This window comes from Protopterus annectens, chromosome 8.part0 (assembly GCF_019279795.1).
Source record: "Protopterus annectens isolate FY-2018-M chromosome 8.part0, PAN1.0, whole genome shotgun sequence".
NCBI classification, from domain to species: Eukaryota; Metazoa; Chordata; order Ceratodontiformes; family Protopteridae; genus Protopterus; species Protopterus annectens.
This window is the reverse complement of record NC_056741.1, coordinates 596,931,267-596,948,606: the sequence shown is the minus strand read 5'-3', so window position 1 is coordinate 596,948,606 and position 17,340 is coordinate 596,931,267. Positions and strand designations below refer to the sequence as shown.

General features: G+C 45.3%; 1 protein-coding gene across 1 annotated transcript in view; it reads left to right on the top strand.

The window, feature by feature from the left end:
• HUWE1 (HECT, UBA and WWE domain containing E3 ubiquitin protein ligase 1) overlaps positions 1 to 17,340 on the top strand; it is a gene marked incomplete in the record, with an annotated part of 5,008,559 nt that overhangs the window by 448,724 nt on the left and 4,542,495 nt on the right. The window contains 1 exon segment of the mRNA XM_044079288.1: positions 7,212 to 7,310. Coding sequence (XP_043935223.1) covers positions 7,212 to 7,310 — 99 coding nt within the window.

Below are 17,340 nucleotides of genomic sequence, written 5' to 3'. Positions count from 1 at the left end.
AAGATGAACACGCAGCTGGCTACCCTTAATTCCATATCCAACTCCTCCATGCGCCTCCTTTCTTACGCGGCTGATGGAGCGAGCAGAGCCACAGGGACAGGTGTGGCCTTACGTAGGCACGCCTGGATGCGGCTATACAATTTTGCGGACCCTTTCAAGACGTCTTTCACGAACTCCCCTTTTGATGGATCATCTCTCTTTGGTCCTCAAGTGAAAGAAACCCTGACTAGGTGCGAGACTGATGGCAAGACCCTTTCTGCCGTCTGAGTCCGTTTTTCAACTCCTTCCAGGCCTTACCCCAAAGGCCAGAAGGGTGGAAAGATGTGGTTCCGTAAACAATCTCAAGGGACTTCGCCTGACGCACAGAGTCGTTTTCTTACAGAGGCAGAGGTGGGAATAACAATGGTAGACGTCGCCCTAGGGGCAGGGGGTCCAGAACCAGGGCAATTGGGAAGCCTTCCCTGACAAGCCCTTTCAGCACCCCTGAGGTGTTGCCCGACTGCCCATCTTCGGAGGCAGTCGGGGGAAGATTGTCACTGTACCCAGAAGCCTGGCTATCCCTGACTCAAGACAAATGGGTACAGTCCATCATTTCCGAAGGCTATTCTATCCCCTTTCTTCGCTTTCCAAATCAGTCAAAAAATCCCTTCCAGATGTTCCACCCGGCTCAAAGGGATCTAGCAGCTTTGGAAATTTCAAAACTGCTTGCAAAAGAGCAATTCAGCCAGTGCCAGCAGACCAACAAGGATCCGAATCTACTCAAGGTTCTTTTTAGTTCCAAAGAAAACTGGAGACCAATTTTGGATCTCAGTGTCTTGAACAAATCAGTCAAGAAAACAAGATTTCGGATGGTCACGCTGCAATCCATCCTTCCCTTTTGGGCAAAGGAAACTGGATGTGCTCTATAGACCTTCGGGATGCGTACTATCACATAAAGATGAACAGACGCTCCAGAAGATTCCTCCGCTTCAGGCTGGGAACCAGTCATTTTCAGTTCAGGGCCCTGCCCTTTGGTCTCACCACTGCCCGGGTGTTTACCAAATGCATGGCAGTGGTAGCTTCTCACCTGAGACGACAAGGATTCCAGGTGTTTCCATATTTGGACGACTGGCTCCTAACAGCTCCCACCAAGCATCTCCTTCTGATGGCCAGAGATTACACTTTTCGCGTTTGTCAAAAGCTGGGTATTTCAATAAATTGCGAAAAGTCTGTTTTGTCGCCTTGTCGTACTATTACCTACATAGGCAAATCTAGATACAATAAACATGTCTGCAAGGCTAACACATCAGAGAATATCAGACATTCACAAATTGGTATCACTCCTTCTCAACAACAGAATCAAAGCCAGGTTAGTTCTAAAGGTGTTGGGAATTATGGCAGCGGCCATACCTCTGCTTCCATTAGCCAGATACCACATGCGGATCCTTCAGTGGATGCTTTTTACTCAATGGTCATACCAGGAACTTCCAATGTCTCACACCATTGTGATCACGCAAGTGTGCAAAAAGCATCTCATGTGGTGGATGTCTTCCCCCCAGCTCCTGTCGGGAAGACCCTTTGTTCCACCTCCTCCGGTTGCTACTCTGACAACGGATGCCTCCCTGATCGGGTGGGGGGGGCATTATCAGGGCAGGACAGTCCAGGGCACATGGCAACCAAACGAATGCCACTTGCACATAAATGTTCTGGAGATGAGAGCAGTGCTTTTAGCATTGCAAGCCCTTCAAGACTCTCTTCCCTTGGGAACAATTGCAATCCAGACAGACAATATGTCTGTAGTGTGGTACATCAACAAACAAGGCGGAACCAGATCATACCCCCTGTGTCGAGAAGCACTCAGACTGTGGCAATGGGCGATTTCTTCTCAGCGGTTTCTGATAGCAACGCACATCCCCGGGAAGTCCAATCATATTGCGGACAAGTTGAGCAGAGCTATACTCATGCCTCATGAGTGGTCTCTGAAAGACTCTGTAGTGAGAGAAATTTTTCTCAAGTGGGGTCAGCCTTGCTGAGATCTTTTTTGCTACTCCCCAAAACAGCAAGTGCAGAGAATATTTCACTCTATTCCCTTTACCAGGCCAACCCAGCAGAGACGCTCTAGTCCAAGTTTGGCCCCGGGGACTTCTGTATGCATTTCCTCCTTTCCCACTGATCTCTCAAGTAATACAGAAAGCTATCGCTCAGAAGGCCTCATTGATCCTCATTGCTCCTTACTGGCCTCGACAAGTGTGGTTCCCCTTTCTACATCGTTTTCTCTTGGAGCGACCGTGGAATCTGGACCTAGTTCCAGATCTTTTGATCCATCAGTCGGGTCAGTTTCATCGCTCCCTCCCCTCTCTGAACCTCACTGCTTGGTTCCTCCAGTTCCAACCTTAGCCAGGCTTCCTCAATTATCTCACTCTGTTAGAGATATAGTGATAGCTTCCCATAAATCTTCCACTCGAAAGATTTATTTGAGTAAGTGGAAATGCTTCTCATATTGGGCTCAAGGAAAGGACTTAGATCCTTTCACCGCTTCCATCCAACTAGTCCTTGATTTTCTAGCTGAACTCTTCCATGCAGGTTCATCTCCCTCTACACTTAAAGTTCAATTGGCAGCTATTTCTAATTTTCATGTGGGTATTTCTGAATCTGCCCTAATGTCCCACAAACTCTGCAAAGCCTTTTTGAAAGGAGTTTTTCTTCTCAGACCTCCTATAAGAAATCCTCCTTCTCTTTGGGACCTAAATTTAGTTCTTGCTTCTTTGATTCTTCCCCCTTTCGAACCTGCAGCTTCCTGTTCCTTAAAATTGTTATCATGGAAAACTCTTTTCCTGGTAGCTATTACATCAGCTAGAAGAGTTTCAGAGCTTCAAGCACTCAGTTGTCGCCCTCCTTATCTTTTGTTTCATAAGGACAGAGTATCCTTACGAACTAACCCGTCCTTTTTGCCTAAGGTGGTCTCGACATCAAATCTAAACCAAAGCATTGACCTCCTGTCTTTTTTCCAGAGTATTCCAATAGGTCTGAACAAAATTACACTGCCTGGATGTTCATCGTCAATTGAGGTACTACTTGGATAGAACAAAACAATTCAGAAAATCTGATCAGCTGTTTGTCTCCTATGCGGAAAGCAGAAAGGGACTTTCAGTTTCTAAGGTATCATTATCCAGATGGCTAACATCTTTGATTTCCCTGGTATATGAAATTAGACAACAAAATTGCCTAATAAACCTAAAGCCCATTCCACCAGAGCTTTGGCTACTTCTTTAGCCTTCCAAGACAGACTGCCTATTGACACCATTTGTGCAGCGGCTACTTGGGCTACTCCTCACACTTTTATTTCTCATTATAAGTTGGATTTAGCTTCTAGGCATAGAGCTAATTTTGGTTCCACTGTTCTCAGGAGTCTGTTCCGTTAGGCCACCCGGGACAAGGTGCTAGGGACGCGGTCCCATCCAGCAAGAATGAAGGCGAGATAGACAACTTAACATATAGAAGTTATGTCTTACCATAACGTTCCATGTTAGTTGTCTTCTCGCCGCCTTCTTGCGTCCCACCCTCCTTCCCCCTGGCCTGGACAGACCTAGAGGAGTTGTGATCGTGACCTCTCTTTCTACCACCTCTTTCTTAGGCATATGCTGTTGTGCATATTTCCTGGATCAGGATGTAGGTCACCCTTCTTTCTTCCTGTTAGAGGTGGACTCTGTTTTAGAGTTATTCTGTTACTATTATAAGCTGGGGTTAGCTTACAAACGAGATCTGAGGTAACTCTCGCCTAGCATTGTGGGATATAAGGGGAGCCTTGAGCCGGTGGAACCAACTCTCGAGCTTTTAGAGTGGCCGAGTCGGAGCCGAGGTCGGCTCCGAACCCATCCAGCAAGAAGAAGGCGAGAAGAAGACAACTAACATGGAACGTTATGGTAAGACATAACTTCTATTTTTCAGTAAATCTGACCAGTTTCCTTCTGAAAAGCAAAATGGGTCACTCTGTCCAAAGTAACTGACTCTCTTTTTTTTCCCTCATGTGTACAAGGTAAGGGGTTTGACTAAGGCCTCCAAGTGCTCATTCCACAAGGTCTGTTTCCAATTTTTTGATTTCTTAGAGAACTTTAGTAGATGACATTTGTACATCTGCGACTTGATGTAAATGCTCATACCTTTATTGCAAGTTTGATATTTTCAAGGAATAAGGGGCAGTGTGTAGTTCTCTACTGTCCTCAGGAGTATCCTTTCATGTTTTAGTCTAGCATGATTTCTGTCTTCACTGGAATGTCATTGAAGACCATCATGGTTCCTTGTGTGCTGTTCTTTGTAGCAAACAGAAAGCTAGGGTTATATAGGCAGAATAATGTATTTTTTCTCTTACCTGTATGATTTTTTTTCTAAAACTAAAGTTCCATATTAAGTTCCTGAAGTATCTCACTAAACCATGTAGCATATTTGGGTCTATCTGGCCATGGATTTGTAGTAATTTTGTTAGAGAATTTCACCTTTTGTTTTGGGAAGAGTGGATATTTGTATTGAGAAGTGTGGTAGCTTTAAAGTATTGGAATACCTTGTCCATTATCCAGTGGTCTTCAGGCATTTCAAGGTTGTAGTGAACTTGGAACCTATCCAAGAAATATTTGCGTACAAGTAAAGATGCATCTTGAATGGGATACTAGTGTGCTACAGATAAATTGCATGTGCCATTTCCCTACCTATGAAGCTTCTTTTTAGCCCTTGCTGATCAGTCCCCTCCTAACCAGTCAGACTAATTGTTAACCTGTTGAGGAGGAAAGTTGACTGGTAGGGGCTGTGAAGCCTCTTTCTGGGCCAGAAGTCAGGGAGCCTAAATCTTCACCACTGACACTGGAGAGGGACATTCATTTGGTGCAAAAATAGATGTACAATATTTCCAGATGCATCTCTCTGCATCAAGCATGATTTCCCTTGAGCACACAGGGAGCACACTCAATGCAGGGTCTCTGTTTCTCTGTCCAGGTCCCCAGTAAGATTCCCCACTGACAGAACTGTAGAGTTGAGTCCTCAGCAGAGTGTCCAAACCAAGTCATCCAGCACCCTCTGTTCGAAACCAGTGCTTCATGGCACAGATTTAGTAGATGTGCCCCCTTCTGCCCAGAATATAAGGTAGTTACTGCCATCAGACACTCCAAAGTCAGCTACTCTAAGGCCCTTTCTTACAAGGGTACCCAGTTATGCTTAGTGAAATTAATACAAATGGTAGTGTTTTGACCTATGCAGTAAGACTTTAGGGGTGGGTACAGTTACCAAATATAAGTACTCTCAAAGGTTAAAATATTCACTAACTTACCAGCTACAATGTAAACTTTAAATGTATTTATTAATAAATGAACATGAAAATATGGAATATCTATTTAAAATAAAAACACCAGTTTGTCACAGGAAATATTAAAATAACACAAATAGATTCACACTGATGCAGAAGAACAGTACTTCGCTAATCTCACTATATTTTCCTGACTAATCTAAAGAATTACTATTCCCTGGCTTGCTCACTAGAGCAAAGCAATATGAGGTGGGTGAGAGATCTAGGTCATATTCCAAGAAAGACTGCCCTGGTACATCAGTCTCGTGTAGTATTAAACATTACAGTGATGTATGTGATGTCATTCTGTAATCCATGTGGTCATCTGACTTGTGGTTCCAGTGCTAACCCCCTTCGCTAGAAGCTGCTAGGATTTAGCACATGTGTGTCAGTAATGCACACAACTTTTCCAAGATCTGTTGCAGTTTCTGGAAGTTGTAATAAGTTCTTCCAGAGTAGCAATTTGCTCACTGCTAAAGACAGTACAGAAGGTTTCCTAGTACTCGTTTCCAGACATTTTATCTCTGGCTGCAATCAGAACTGTAAGATACTTAATTTATGGCATAAACATGGTAATTTTTTACTATTTTACAGTTAGCTGGACTCTGTTAATTAACTTCTCTTCCAGTATTCTACATTAAAACATGCATTTAATCAGTTATAGTCGGGACCCACTGTTGGTACATTCTTAACGCAACTTTATGAATGCATTTTTCAACACAAGCATCTGTACAAATCTGTTTTATATACAAATGTCATTCTTTACAAAATTCCAGGTAGCTGTGCTGGCATATGTTACACATCCACTGCCCTAGTTCTACTGACATAGTTGGCAATACCTCACATCATCACAGGGGCCATCATGTCCATTGGGGTGGTTCAGTATTTTATTTAAGACCCTGTGGATGTCTGTGCTGCACCACCTCTTCTACAGGGGCCTTGTCAGCAGGATTGTACCATCCACCCACAAGAGATGCTGTACATTTTTTATCTCTAGTAAGTAGTTCAACTAGCACATATCCTTCCCAGTGGGCACTCCTGTTTCTGTACCATCAGGCATCTGAAGTGCTATTTGCAGCCAATTTACTTGGACTGCAGTCAGGATTTAATTCCTTTGCTATTAGGGAGATGCCCAAGAACAGTTTAGAGCATCAGAGCTATGTAGCTTTTTATCTGGAATAAAGTTAATGGGATAAGGAAAGCATTTCACAAGAAAGATATAACTGCTCCACACAGAATGTGAGCTTTGCTGCAACACAGCCGAGTGCACCTCCAGGTACCTCCTACTGTGCCTGTACTCGTTAAATATTGCGTGTTCATATTTGCATTAATTCTAAACCATGCTATATTCAAGGTGTCAGTATTTTATCTTGAAGCATACATGATGGGCAAACACAATTGTATTGATATTTGATCTCTTCAGTGAGTATTTGTTAAAGCTGTAAGGTGATAACTTCATTTTTTTAAAGGCTCAAGCCACACACACTGGGATTTAACGGTACACACTAGAGTTGTACTGCACGGAATGAGTTTTAAGCATTCTAGGTTAATGTCTTCATTCTAGTGCTAAAGCTTTAAGCACTGCTATTTTGTTTTAACAATGTTCATACATGTTGTACCTAGGAAGCAAGGAGATTGGGTCATACATTTATACAGAAAAGTATAGTCTTTCAGAGGGTGAGTTGGTGGGATGAATTGTTCTCAGTTAAGTAACTTAAAATCTAGCAGGAGTGTCTTCTGCTCTGTGTAGCAAATCACGGTTTAATGTGGCTCATTGAGCATGTATTCAATGTCTTTGCGGAGGGGGTATGTCTTAAAATTCAGGAATGTTGCCTCCTTTCCAAGAGGTAGTGTAAACATTTTTATCAGTAAAAAATGGATTTTATATGTATTCCCACAGCCTGCGGACTGCAAAGCCTTGATTGACAAACTAAAAGCCTGCAATGATGAACAACTGCTACAGGAACTTCAACGCATTAAAACATGGAACATTGGAAAGGTATGTTGCTGTTTGTCTTCTAAATGTAATGAGAAGTGGCATGAAACTTGCATTACCAGGTGTGTTGTGGACTTTGAACATTAATGCTGGTGTTTGTGGCTTCACTATTAGTAATGATTCTGGCAGTGTATTTGTATACAGTTGTGAACACTTCTGTATTAAATGTATCCGATATTGTTAATCCTCGTTCATTCCTTACGTATGGCTATCTGTTCCGAGCTCTGAACCGAACTGGCCATTTTCCAAGCTCGTCTCAGCTTCAGACTCTCTAGCTAAACTTTTACCCACAACTCCCCTCTCCCTGTTAACTCAGATTTCGTTTGCCGCGTTGCCATCCGGTTGTGTCAAGCTACTTCTCTTGAGCCAAGTACAGTCAGTTTAATTGCTTTAAAAGTTACTTTTGTCAGAAAAATTTATATTTTATTGTTTCTTGCCCTATCGCATCTAGCATTCATAATTTCCTCAGGTTATTTTTCTGTCCTTTACTTACCCTTTTTACCGCGAGGTAATTTCTCCTTACCATCGTTGGTAATCCCTTTCCTTTTTTTCATACCTTCGAGTACTCTTGTACCATTGTTGGTACTTTTCTATTTGTTAATATGGCAGATAAAAAGGGTAGTCCGGGGTAGAAGTGTTCTGATTGTGGACACAAACTGCCTACTTCTGATGCACACTTTGTGTTTTGTTTGGGAGCTTCCCATTTAGCTGTCGAACCACCCTGTACTGTATGTGATGAACTTTTGTAATAGAACTTTGTTAGAAAGGAAAAATAAGCTGATACTGAAGGTACTTCTAAAATCTCCCTTTTCAGAGGCAATTTCTGGGTCAGAGGTCTCAACCCTTCCTAAAGCCCATAAGAAAATGGATGTTTCTACTAAGGCTAAATCCTTGCCTTCGTCCTTGCCTGGGAATCTTGCCAACCAAAATCCAAAAAGGCTAAAATTTTGGCTCCAGAGCTCTTTTAGCCCCAGTGCTTTCGGTGCCCAGACCTTCGGCACAGAGGCCTTCTGCTCCTTTAGTTCAGCTCCGTCCTCTCCTTCAGCCTTCTACATACCTGCACAGAGGGGCTCCTCAGTTCAGACCTTTACCACTGCATTGGCACCTACCGTTCAGTCAGCGCAGACCTTTACCACATTGGCTCAGAGAACTTACTCGGAACAGAGGCCTTTATTACTGACTCCAGTCTTGTCTGTTAGGTTCGGTTTCGGCACCGATCCCTGTGCTGGTGCAGACAGTCATTGGCACCGATGACTTTTTTGGTGCAGACTACAGTAGTTCAGTCTCTCTGCACCTTTGTCCTCTGTGCGATCAGATGAGATGGGCACCAAGTCTCACTCTTTTGTGGCCCTCTGTCTCCATGAGGTCCACTAGAAGTCTTTCTGAACATGCGTTGCGTCTTGTGGACCAGGCATTCTTGGCCAGAGGTATTCCACCCCTAGGAACTATCCTTCCTTGGGAGGTGATCACCCGTCTCCAAAGACGCCTTTTATTCTCCTCCTTCATTGCCTTTGAAGTCCATGGATATAGTACAGTCCTTCCCCTTCTGTGGTTCCCTTTATGGATCTCACCAAGGAACTGCAGTTGCCTTTGTGGCAGGAAAATTTTGCTATGACCCAGGATGTCAGCTGTGATACGTGTAGCTTGCTGCTCCACAGCCATCCAAGGACTCAGTCGGCCGGCTGAGCCACTTAGGGGAGGAGTGCTCCCTGTCCTTGACATACACTCCTCTCCGGGTGGACTAGCCTTGCAACTGATAGAAGTCTTTTGCTGCTGCTGGTGATACGAGACTCTCTACCTCCGCTCTCCTGGTATACTGGTTTCACAGGTCGCACCTAGCGGATACCGGGTGCAAGGCCTCGGGACATATTCACTCAAGAATCCCCTTTTCCGTTGTCTTCCCCAGCTTCTCCCGCTGAGGAGGTCCACCAGAAAAGTTTGTGTAAGAGGAAGCACATGGACTCCACAGAGGAGTCTCTCACCAAAGAGACAGATTTTGATGAGGGGGAAGGATCCCCTCAGTCACCCTCTGAGGTATCCTTTGGCGATATCCTTGAAATCCTGAAACAGAAGTGATTGGCAGCCCTCTAATCCGACCCCTGAGGAATCTGTGTTTCTGCAGGCTTTTTGCACCCGGCCCCCTACCTCCTGGGTTACTCCACCTGCCGATGAACTTGTCAAGTTCATTGTGCAGCGTGCTTGGAAGGCCCCTGATACCGTTGAAGCTATTCCCCAGAGGCCAGATAAGATCTTGTCCCCTCCTGCTTCAGATCCCTATTGTCCTAAAGGTCTTCCTGTAGATCCTTTGGTGGCGGCCGCAACAAAAAAGGTTCTGGCAGAAGAAAGCCAGACTGTCCATCCGCCTAAGAGTCCTGGGCAGAATAGGGAAGTGCACTTTTGCTTCAGCGACCTTTGCTATCAGGTCCCTGAATTATAAGATACATTTTACCAGGCTTCAAAGGGATCTGGTTTCTGAGCTGTCTGAAACCTTGGCTGGTGCAGTGTCTGAGGTCCGTGACCAAGTGGCCTCTTAGCTGGCCACCATTGATTCTATATCTAACTCCTCTATGCGAGTGATATCTCACACATCAGAAGGAGCAGCTAGAGAGGCGGGTTCAGCTCCGGTTTTGAGAGGACAAGCCTGGATGCGCTTGTGCAACTTGGTGGAACCCTTTAATTCTTCCTTAATGCCCCCATCGAGCCCTCCTCGTGTGGGCCCAAAGTTAAAAGCACACTGGCCAGATGTGAACAAGACGGTAAGGCCCTTTCTGCTGTAGGTGTCTGTTATTCTTCCCCTCAACGTGCTTTCTCCTGAAACCAAAAGAGTGGGAACATATGGTTCAAGAAATCTCAGGGTCCTTTCCGTGACACACTGGCAGAGTTCTCCCCAGATGCAGAGGGGAAACGCACAGGGAAGACTCTCCTTTCAGAGCAGAGGGGGGACCGCATAACCATGGTTCCAGGGATTCTTTCCCTGGCCAATCTTACCAGTACTCCTGACTGAAGAGCGGCCCAACTCCTTTCCTCTGGAGGTGGTTGGGGGACGTTTCTCCTTCTACCCTTCTGCCTGGCTAAACATCATCACCGATTCTTGTGTACAAAGGATCATAACCAGAGGTTATCATATCCCCTTCGATCTTTGCTCCGTCCCTTCAAAAATTCTTTCTGACGTTCCACCCAAAGGGGAAGCAGCACTAGACAGAAAAGCTGCTAAGAAAGAGGCATCCAAATAGTCCCTCCAGACCAGATAGGATCCGGGTTCTACTCAAGACTATTTTTGGTGCCCAAGAAAACCAGGGACTGGAGACCAATTTTGGATCTGTGTATTGAGCAAGTTTGAGTACAAAAATTCCGGATGGTCACTATACAGTCTATCCTCCCGCTTATGGAAAAAGACGATTGGATGTGCTCTATAGATCTTAAAGATGCGTACTACCACATATAGGTGGGTAGGCCATCAAGAAGATTTCTACGTTTCCGTGCGGGAGCCACACTACCAGTTGAGTACTGCCCTTCAGATTCTCTACAGCCCCAGAGTGTTCACAAAGTGCATGCCAGTTGTGTCAGCTCACTTGCGACTTCAAGAATTCCAGGTGTTTCCATATCTAGACGACTGGCTCATTTCCACCCCCACCAGACATCTACTGGAAAAAGCCCTGGCATACTCTCTCCTCAAAGATTAGGCATAAACTGGTAGAAATCCTATCTCACCCCATCTCAGTCGACAGAATTCATAGGGGTTATCTTGGACACAAAAAAGAAACTGCAGAGCTGCTCTTCCAGAGCACAGAATTTTAAGGATAAAGCAACTAATTCCAATCCTTTCAAAGGAAAAATCCACAGCTCACTCTGTTCTACAGCTGTTGGGTTCCATGGCAGCCTCAATCACCATTGTTCCCCTGGCCAGGTTTCACATGAGGCTTCTACAATGGCACTGCTCACCCAATGGTTTCCTTTACAGCATCCTCTTTCAGCCATGATTCAAGTAACCCACAGGTGCAAACAGGATTTAAATTGGAGGGGGACACAGTCTCAGTGGTCTCTCCCATTTTCCTCTCAGTAACCCAAGGCCACCGTGACCATGGGCGCCTCACTGATGGTCTGGGGGGGGGGGGCGCTGTGTCAGGGACAGACAGTCCAAGGCACTTGGTTCCATCCGGAGGCCCATCTGCATATAAATGTTCTAGAGTTGAGGGCAGGTGCTTCAGGCGTTGCAAGCATTCCATCCCCTGCTGCCATCTGAGACAGTTGTGATTTAGTCAGACAACATGGTGGTAGTCTGGTACATCAACAAGCAAGTTGGAACCAAATCTTACCCCCTTTGTCGAGAGGCCATGAGGATATGGCAATGGGTGATGGCTGCCAGCTGTTTTCTTCTAGCAATGCACATTCCTGGGAGTTCCAATGTGGTAGCAGACAGAACTCAGCAGGTGCATTCTGCAACCTCATGAGTGGAACCTGAATCCCTTGATAACAGTTGAGATCTTCCACTGCTGGGGCTGTCCTTGCTGCGACCTTTTTACAGCCCTGGCCAACTACAAATGCAGCATGTACTCCGCCCTGATTCCCCCACCGGGACAGTCACCCGGGGACACACTAGTCCACGATTGGCCCTTGGGTCTTCTCTAGGCATTTCTGCCCTTTCCTCTCATTCCCCAGTTTCTGAAGAAAGCCCTGCAGTTGAAGAGCAAGGTTATCCTCGTAGCACCATATTGGCCACGACAGATTTGGTTCCCATTCCTTTGGCCTCGCCTATTAGATGACCTTCGATCCTCCATCCAATCCCGTAGTTGATCTCACACCCACAGAACCTGATTCATCCCAACCTGAACAGCCTGAACTAATGGCTTGACTACTCCCAATTCTCTTGAATGCCATGCGGAATGATCTTTCTTTACCAGTACGTGATATTCTCATTGCTTCTCATAAGTCCTCCACTAGAATTACTTATCTGAGCAAGTGCAAAAGATTTACTTGTTGGCTGAAAGATAAACAAGTAGACCCCTTTTCAGCACCAGTGTCGATAATACTAGACTATCTGGCAGACTTGTTTCAATCGGGTCTGTCTGCCTTTACCATTAGGGTTCATTTGGCTTTAATTTCTAATTTTCATGACTGTGTCCAAGATTCCTCATGTCCCATAAATTGTGCAAGACCTTCATAAAAGGTGTGAATCACCTGAAGCCACCTTTTAGAGAACCCTATTCAACCATGGGATTTATCATTAGTTCTAAAAGCTCTGACAATGGCACCTTTTGAACCAGCCTCTTGCGACCAAGTATTTGTCATGGAAAACCTTGTTTTTGGTAGCTATTACTTCTGCCAGACGTATTTCTGAACTTCAAGCTTTGTCCATACTTGATTTTCCATAGAGAACGTCTGAGAACTAATCGATCATTTCTGCCTCAAGTGATCTCTGAAATGTCCAATAATCAAGCCATTGAATTGCCTGTTTTCTTTCCCAACCATTCAAACAGAGGAGAGTATTGCCTACATACCCTTGATAATACACAGGCAAGTCCGTTTTTACCTAAACAGGGCTAAACCCTTTCATAAATCTGACCAGTTATTTTTGGCCTTTTCTGGATCTAGATTAGGATCGGCTGTTGCTAAGGTCACACTAGCTAGATGGTTGAAGGACTCTGACCTTTTACACACAACGCAATAACTCGTTGCCTACTATCATGAAAGCTCATTCAACAAGGTCAGTGGCAACTTCTGCTGCCTTCCATGCCAGAGCTTGCTTACATGACACCTGTGCAGCTGCGACTTGGGCTACGCCTCATACCTTCATCAATCATTACAAATTGGATTTGGCCTCCAGGGGAAGAGCATCTTTCGGATGTCCTTCAAGGATGTAACTGCAGTCCTGACATATGGGTTGTCCTGCCTCAGGCAGCCCTTCGGTCGGCCGGATTCCAAAGTCTGGGTCCGGCGTCGGCTGATGTCACCCTTTCCCCGATGTCAGAGTGCCTGGGGTATAAAAGCGTCAGCCGACGCCATCTTCAGTCTTTCTTGCCGTGCGGCACCTCAAGCAGAAGCAGTTCGCAAGTGCCGGTCGGCCAGCTCCTGTGTCTTCAGCTACTGAAGTCTTCAAAAAAGCTAAGTACCCCGTTGGGGACCTTTTCTTGCCTCAGCCGATGTCAGATAAAACTGTAAGTTAATTGTTTAACTTGTGGGAAACAAATACCTCATAAGGATTTCCACTCTTACTGCTTACCCTGCCTAGGCCCAGAACACAACGTCTCTGCCTGTACAGCTTGTGCTTCTTTCAATAGACGCACTCTTAGGCGTCGGTCAGAGTTTGCACAGGATTATTTGGGGGAAGAATTCCGTTATATCATGCCGTCGGAGCTTCTGACAGCACATTTACCTAAAAAACGGAAGGATAAGGACCGACACTCGCGGTCCGTGGACTCAGCCAACACCACACTTAGGCCTACCGCGAGTGTCTCTGTCTCTTCTGAGACGGTTTCACAACCGCTACAGACAGACGACACCGCCCCACCGGTTACTTCGGTACCGGAGGCCAGCTTTGTGCCGGTTTCTGTTTTCCCCTCTGAGACCGTAGCTCAGGATATTTCTGACACCATTTCAGTGGATAAGACTACTCCAGCATGTGGGGCTGCCAGGCCTCCAGTGTCTAAGTCCATTAAGGCCTACACACGTGCTATAAGGCTGCCAAACAGGTTAAGTCTCTCCCTCCAAGATCTATTTCTCTGGGATCCACTTCTGGTTCTCAAATTTTAAGTGTAGCTGAGGACCTTATTTCTTTAAGTAGGGGTTCTCAGCCACATCCAGAGAGAGGCTCTCAGCCGCCTTCTGTCAAGAGGCCTAGGGTTGAGCAGGTAGACCCCCAGTCCTCCGATGAGACTTCAGGTGACTCTGCACATTCAGACTACCAGGAGGAGGCCTTCCCGGCCTACGAGGATTCTGATGCGGAGGAAGCCATTCCCTCTGCTTCTCCTCCTGAGGAGTTTTCCTTTGGGGAAACACTTTGTTCCATGAGGGAACACTTCAAATGACAAGGCCAAGAATACTCAGATTCTAGGAAAAGGTTAAGGGAATTTTTAAAGCTACCTCAGCATAGACCCTTAGCTATTCCTCCAGTGCTAAATGTTTTAGATGTGTACTTTGAATCTAGTGGTTCCCCTGACTCCCTCCCCCCTGCTCCTGTCAAGCCAGACAGGTACTACAGGGTCCCAGACACACATCAATTTCTGTACAAGGGCCATACTGCTAACCCTGAAACTATTTCTCAGGGGCCTAAAGGGGTTTCCTCCACTACTGCTAAGAATCCACTTCCCTCGGAAAGAGATTCTAGGGCTTTAGAAAGGTGGGGCAAGAAAGTATATACTTCCACCCTTTCTATGCAAGCATTAAATTGCCAATTTCATATGATTCAGTATCAGGAGTACATGTTGGATGACTTGCAAAAGAAATTGGCTTCCCCTGAACCATTAGATAGAAAGGGGTTGCAGGAATTGGTTCATAATACTCAGCAGGTTAGCAACCATTTCCTTCAGTGTGGATATGATGCATTGGAAGCTTCATGTAGAGCAGCAATGACAGGTGTGGTCATATGCAGACATGCTTGGTTAAAGGAACAAACATTGCCAGACCATGTGAAAATTAAACTTTTGGACGCACCACTAGAGAAACATAAGCTGTTTGGTGCTACTGCACAAGAGGTTTTAAAGAAAATAGAGGAAAAAGCAAAATCAGTGCAAACAGTCAAAGATTTCCTCCAGGTACAGCCTCCAAGATTCAGCAGGAATTGGCCTTCTAAGCATTGGTCCTTTCCAGACACAGACAAATTTCAAAGAGGCAAAAACAGACGTGGCAGAGGGCAAACTCAAGGCTCCTACAGAGGATGTCAATGGCAGCCTCCGAACCAGAGAGGTGGGGCAGGACCTTCCACTGCTCCGCAGGGACAATCTCAATGACTTGACTTTGACCCCGCCATCCAGGGCTCAATTAGAAGCACCTTTGGGAGGAAAATTATCTTTATTCTCACAAAATTGGCACAATATTACAAAGGACAAATGGATACTGGACATAATAGACAAAGGATACAGATTCCATTTTCATACACTACCAACAAGGCATGGCAGGCCAAACCTGCCACCAAATCAAAGGGCAGAGGCACTGAAACAAATAACAAACCTACTTCAAATAAGAGCAATAGAAAAGGTTCCTTATGCAGAACAAGGCCAAGGATTTTATTCCAGACTGTTCCTTGTTCCAAGAAAAGAAAACCAATGGAGACCCATTCTGGACTTGTCCGCACTGAATGCTTACCTTATTGTGCCAAAATTCAAAATGCTGACTTTACAGCAACTCCTTCCCATGCTGGGTAAGGGGTCTTGGCTGGTAACTCTGGACCTCAAGGAGGCATACCTGCATGTCCCAATCAGCCAAAGTTGCAGACTATACCTCAGATTTCTTGCAGGCTCAGAGCATTATCAATTCTCAGCATTGCCCTTTGGTTTATCTACTGCACCAGAGTATTCACGAAATGCCTGGCATCAGTAATTGCACATTGCAGACTTCAGGGGATACAAATATACCCTTACCTGGACGACTGCCTTATACAAGTGGACAGCCAACAAGCCTTGTTAAAAAGCTTGGACTATGTCATTCACCTACTGCAGGCCTTGGGATAGTCAATTTTCAGAAATAGAGTCTCGTACCATCCCAACAAATACCTTTCCTGGGTGCAACAGACACAAACACCCAGATGGCGTTTGACAAAATAAAAACAAAAACAATTACCAGAATACTTAAGAAAATTAGCAACACACACCCAGATGACTGCAAGGAAAATCCTGCAGGCCCTGGGTTTCATGGCATCTTGCATTCTTCTGATTCCACACGCAAGGCTGCATATGAGGAAACTACAATGTTATCTAAAAAGTATATGGACTCAACACAGCCACAGCCTCGAAGCAGTGATCCCACTCATTCCATGCCTTCAAAAGGAATTTCTGTGGTGGGCTCAAGCAAGCAAGATAAACAGAGGTCTGCCTTTCAGCAAGCCTCATACAAGCCAAACCATAACAGATGCCTCAGACCATGGGTGGGGGGCGCATATGAAGGGCAGATGCATTCAAGGACAATGGACACAAAAAGAAAAGCACCTGCACATCAACCAAAAAGAAATGCTGGCAGTGATGCATGCAATCAAGACCTTCGGAAAGTTCATGCATCAGGGCCATCTACTAATAGACAGACAATACCACAGTTATGTGGTACATAAACAAGCAAGGAGGTACCCATTCCTATCCTCTTTGCAGACTGGCAATGAATCTCTGGGATATTTCCCTACAATTGAAAATAGAGCTACAATCCCAGTTTGTACCAGGGAAGGACAATGTTCTGGCGGACAACCTAAGCAGAAACATCATGGATCCACACGAATGGATGTTGCATCCAGACAATTTCTTACAAATAACTCAAGCATGGGGAAGGCTGGACATAGATCTTTTTGCCTCCCACCTCAATCACCAACTGAAAAAGTTTTGCACAAAGACACACCATCCTCAAGCATGGAAGGTGGACGCTCTCTCCTTCAGTTGGAACTCTCTAACACTATATGCCTTCCCACCTCTTCCTTTGATGACCAAGGTGTTACTAAAGATAGACAGAGCAACCGAAAGTCATACTGATAGCTCCAGACTGGCCAAGACAACACTGGTACCCACTGCTACGGAGCTTGACACACCAATCCGTAGCTCCTTCCTCAGTGGCCCCTTCTGACAGCACAATTACAGGACACTACACCCCAGCTTAAAAACATTGAAGCTGACCGCTTGGAAGATTCCATGACTATTCCTCAGGATACACTTTCCAAAAGGGTAAAGGATATCATCCTGGAGGCACGCAGACCTTCCACTAGAAAAACATACTCAGCAAAATGGAAGAGATTTCTTATCTGGAACAGCAAAAAGGGTCAGGATTCATCAGTGATGAGCATTCCACAGATCCTAGAATATTTGGCTGAAATGCTCCACAATGGCCTTTCATATTCTTC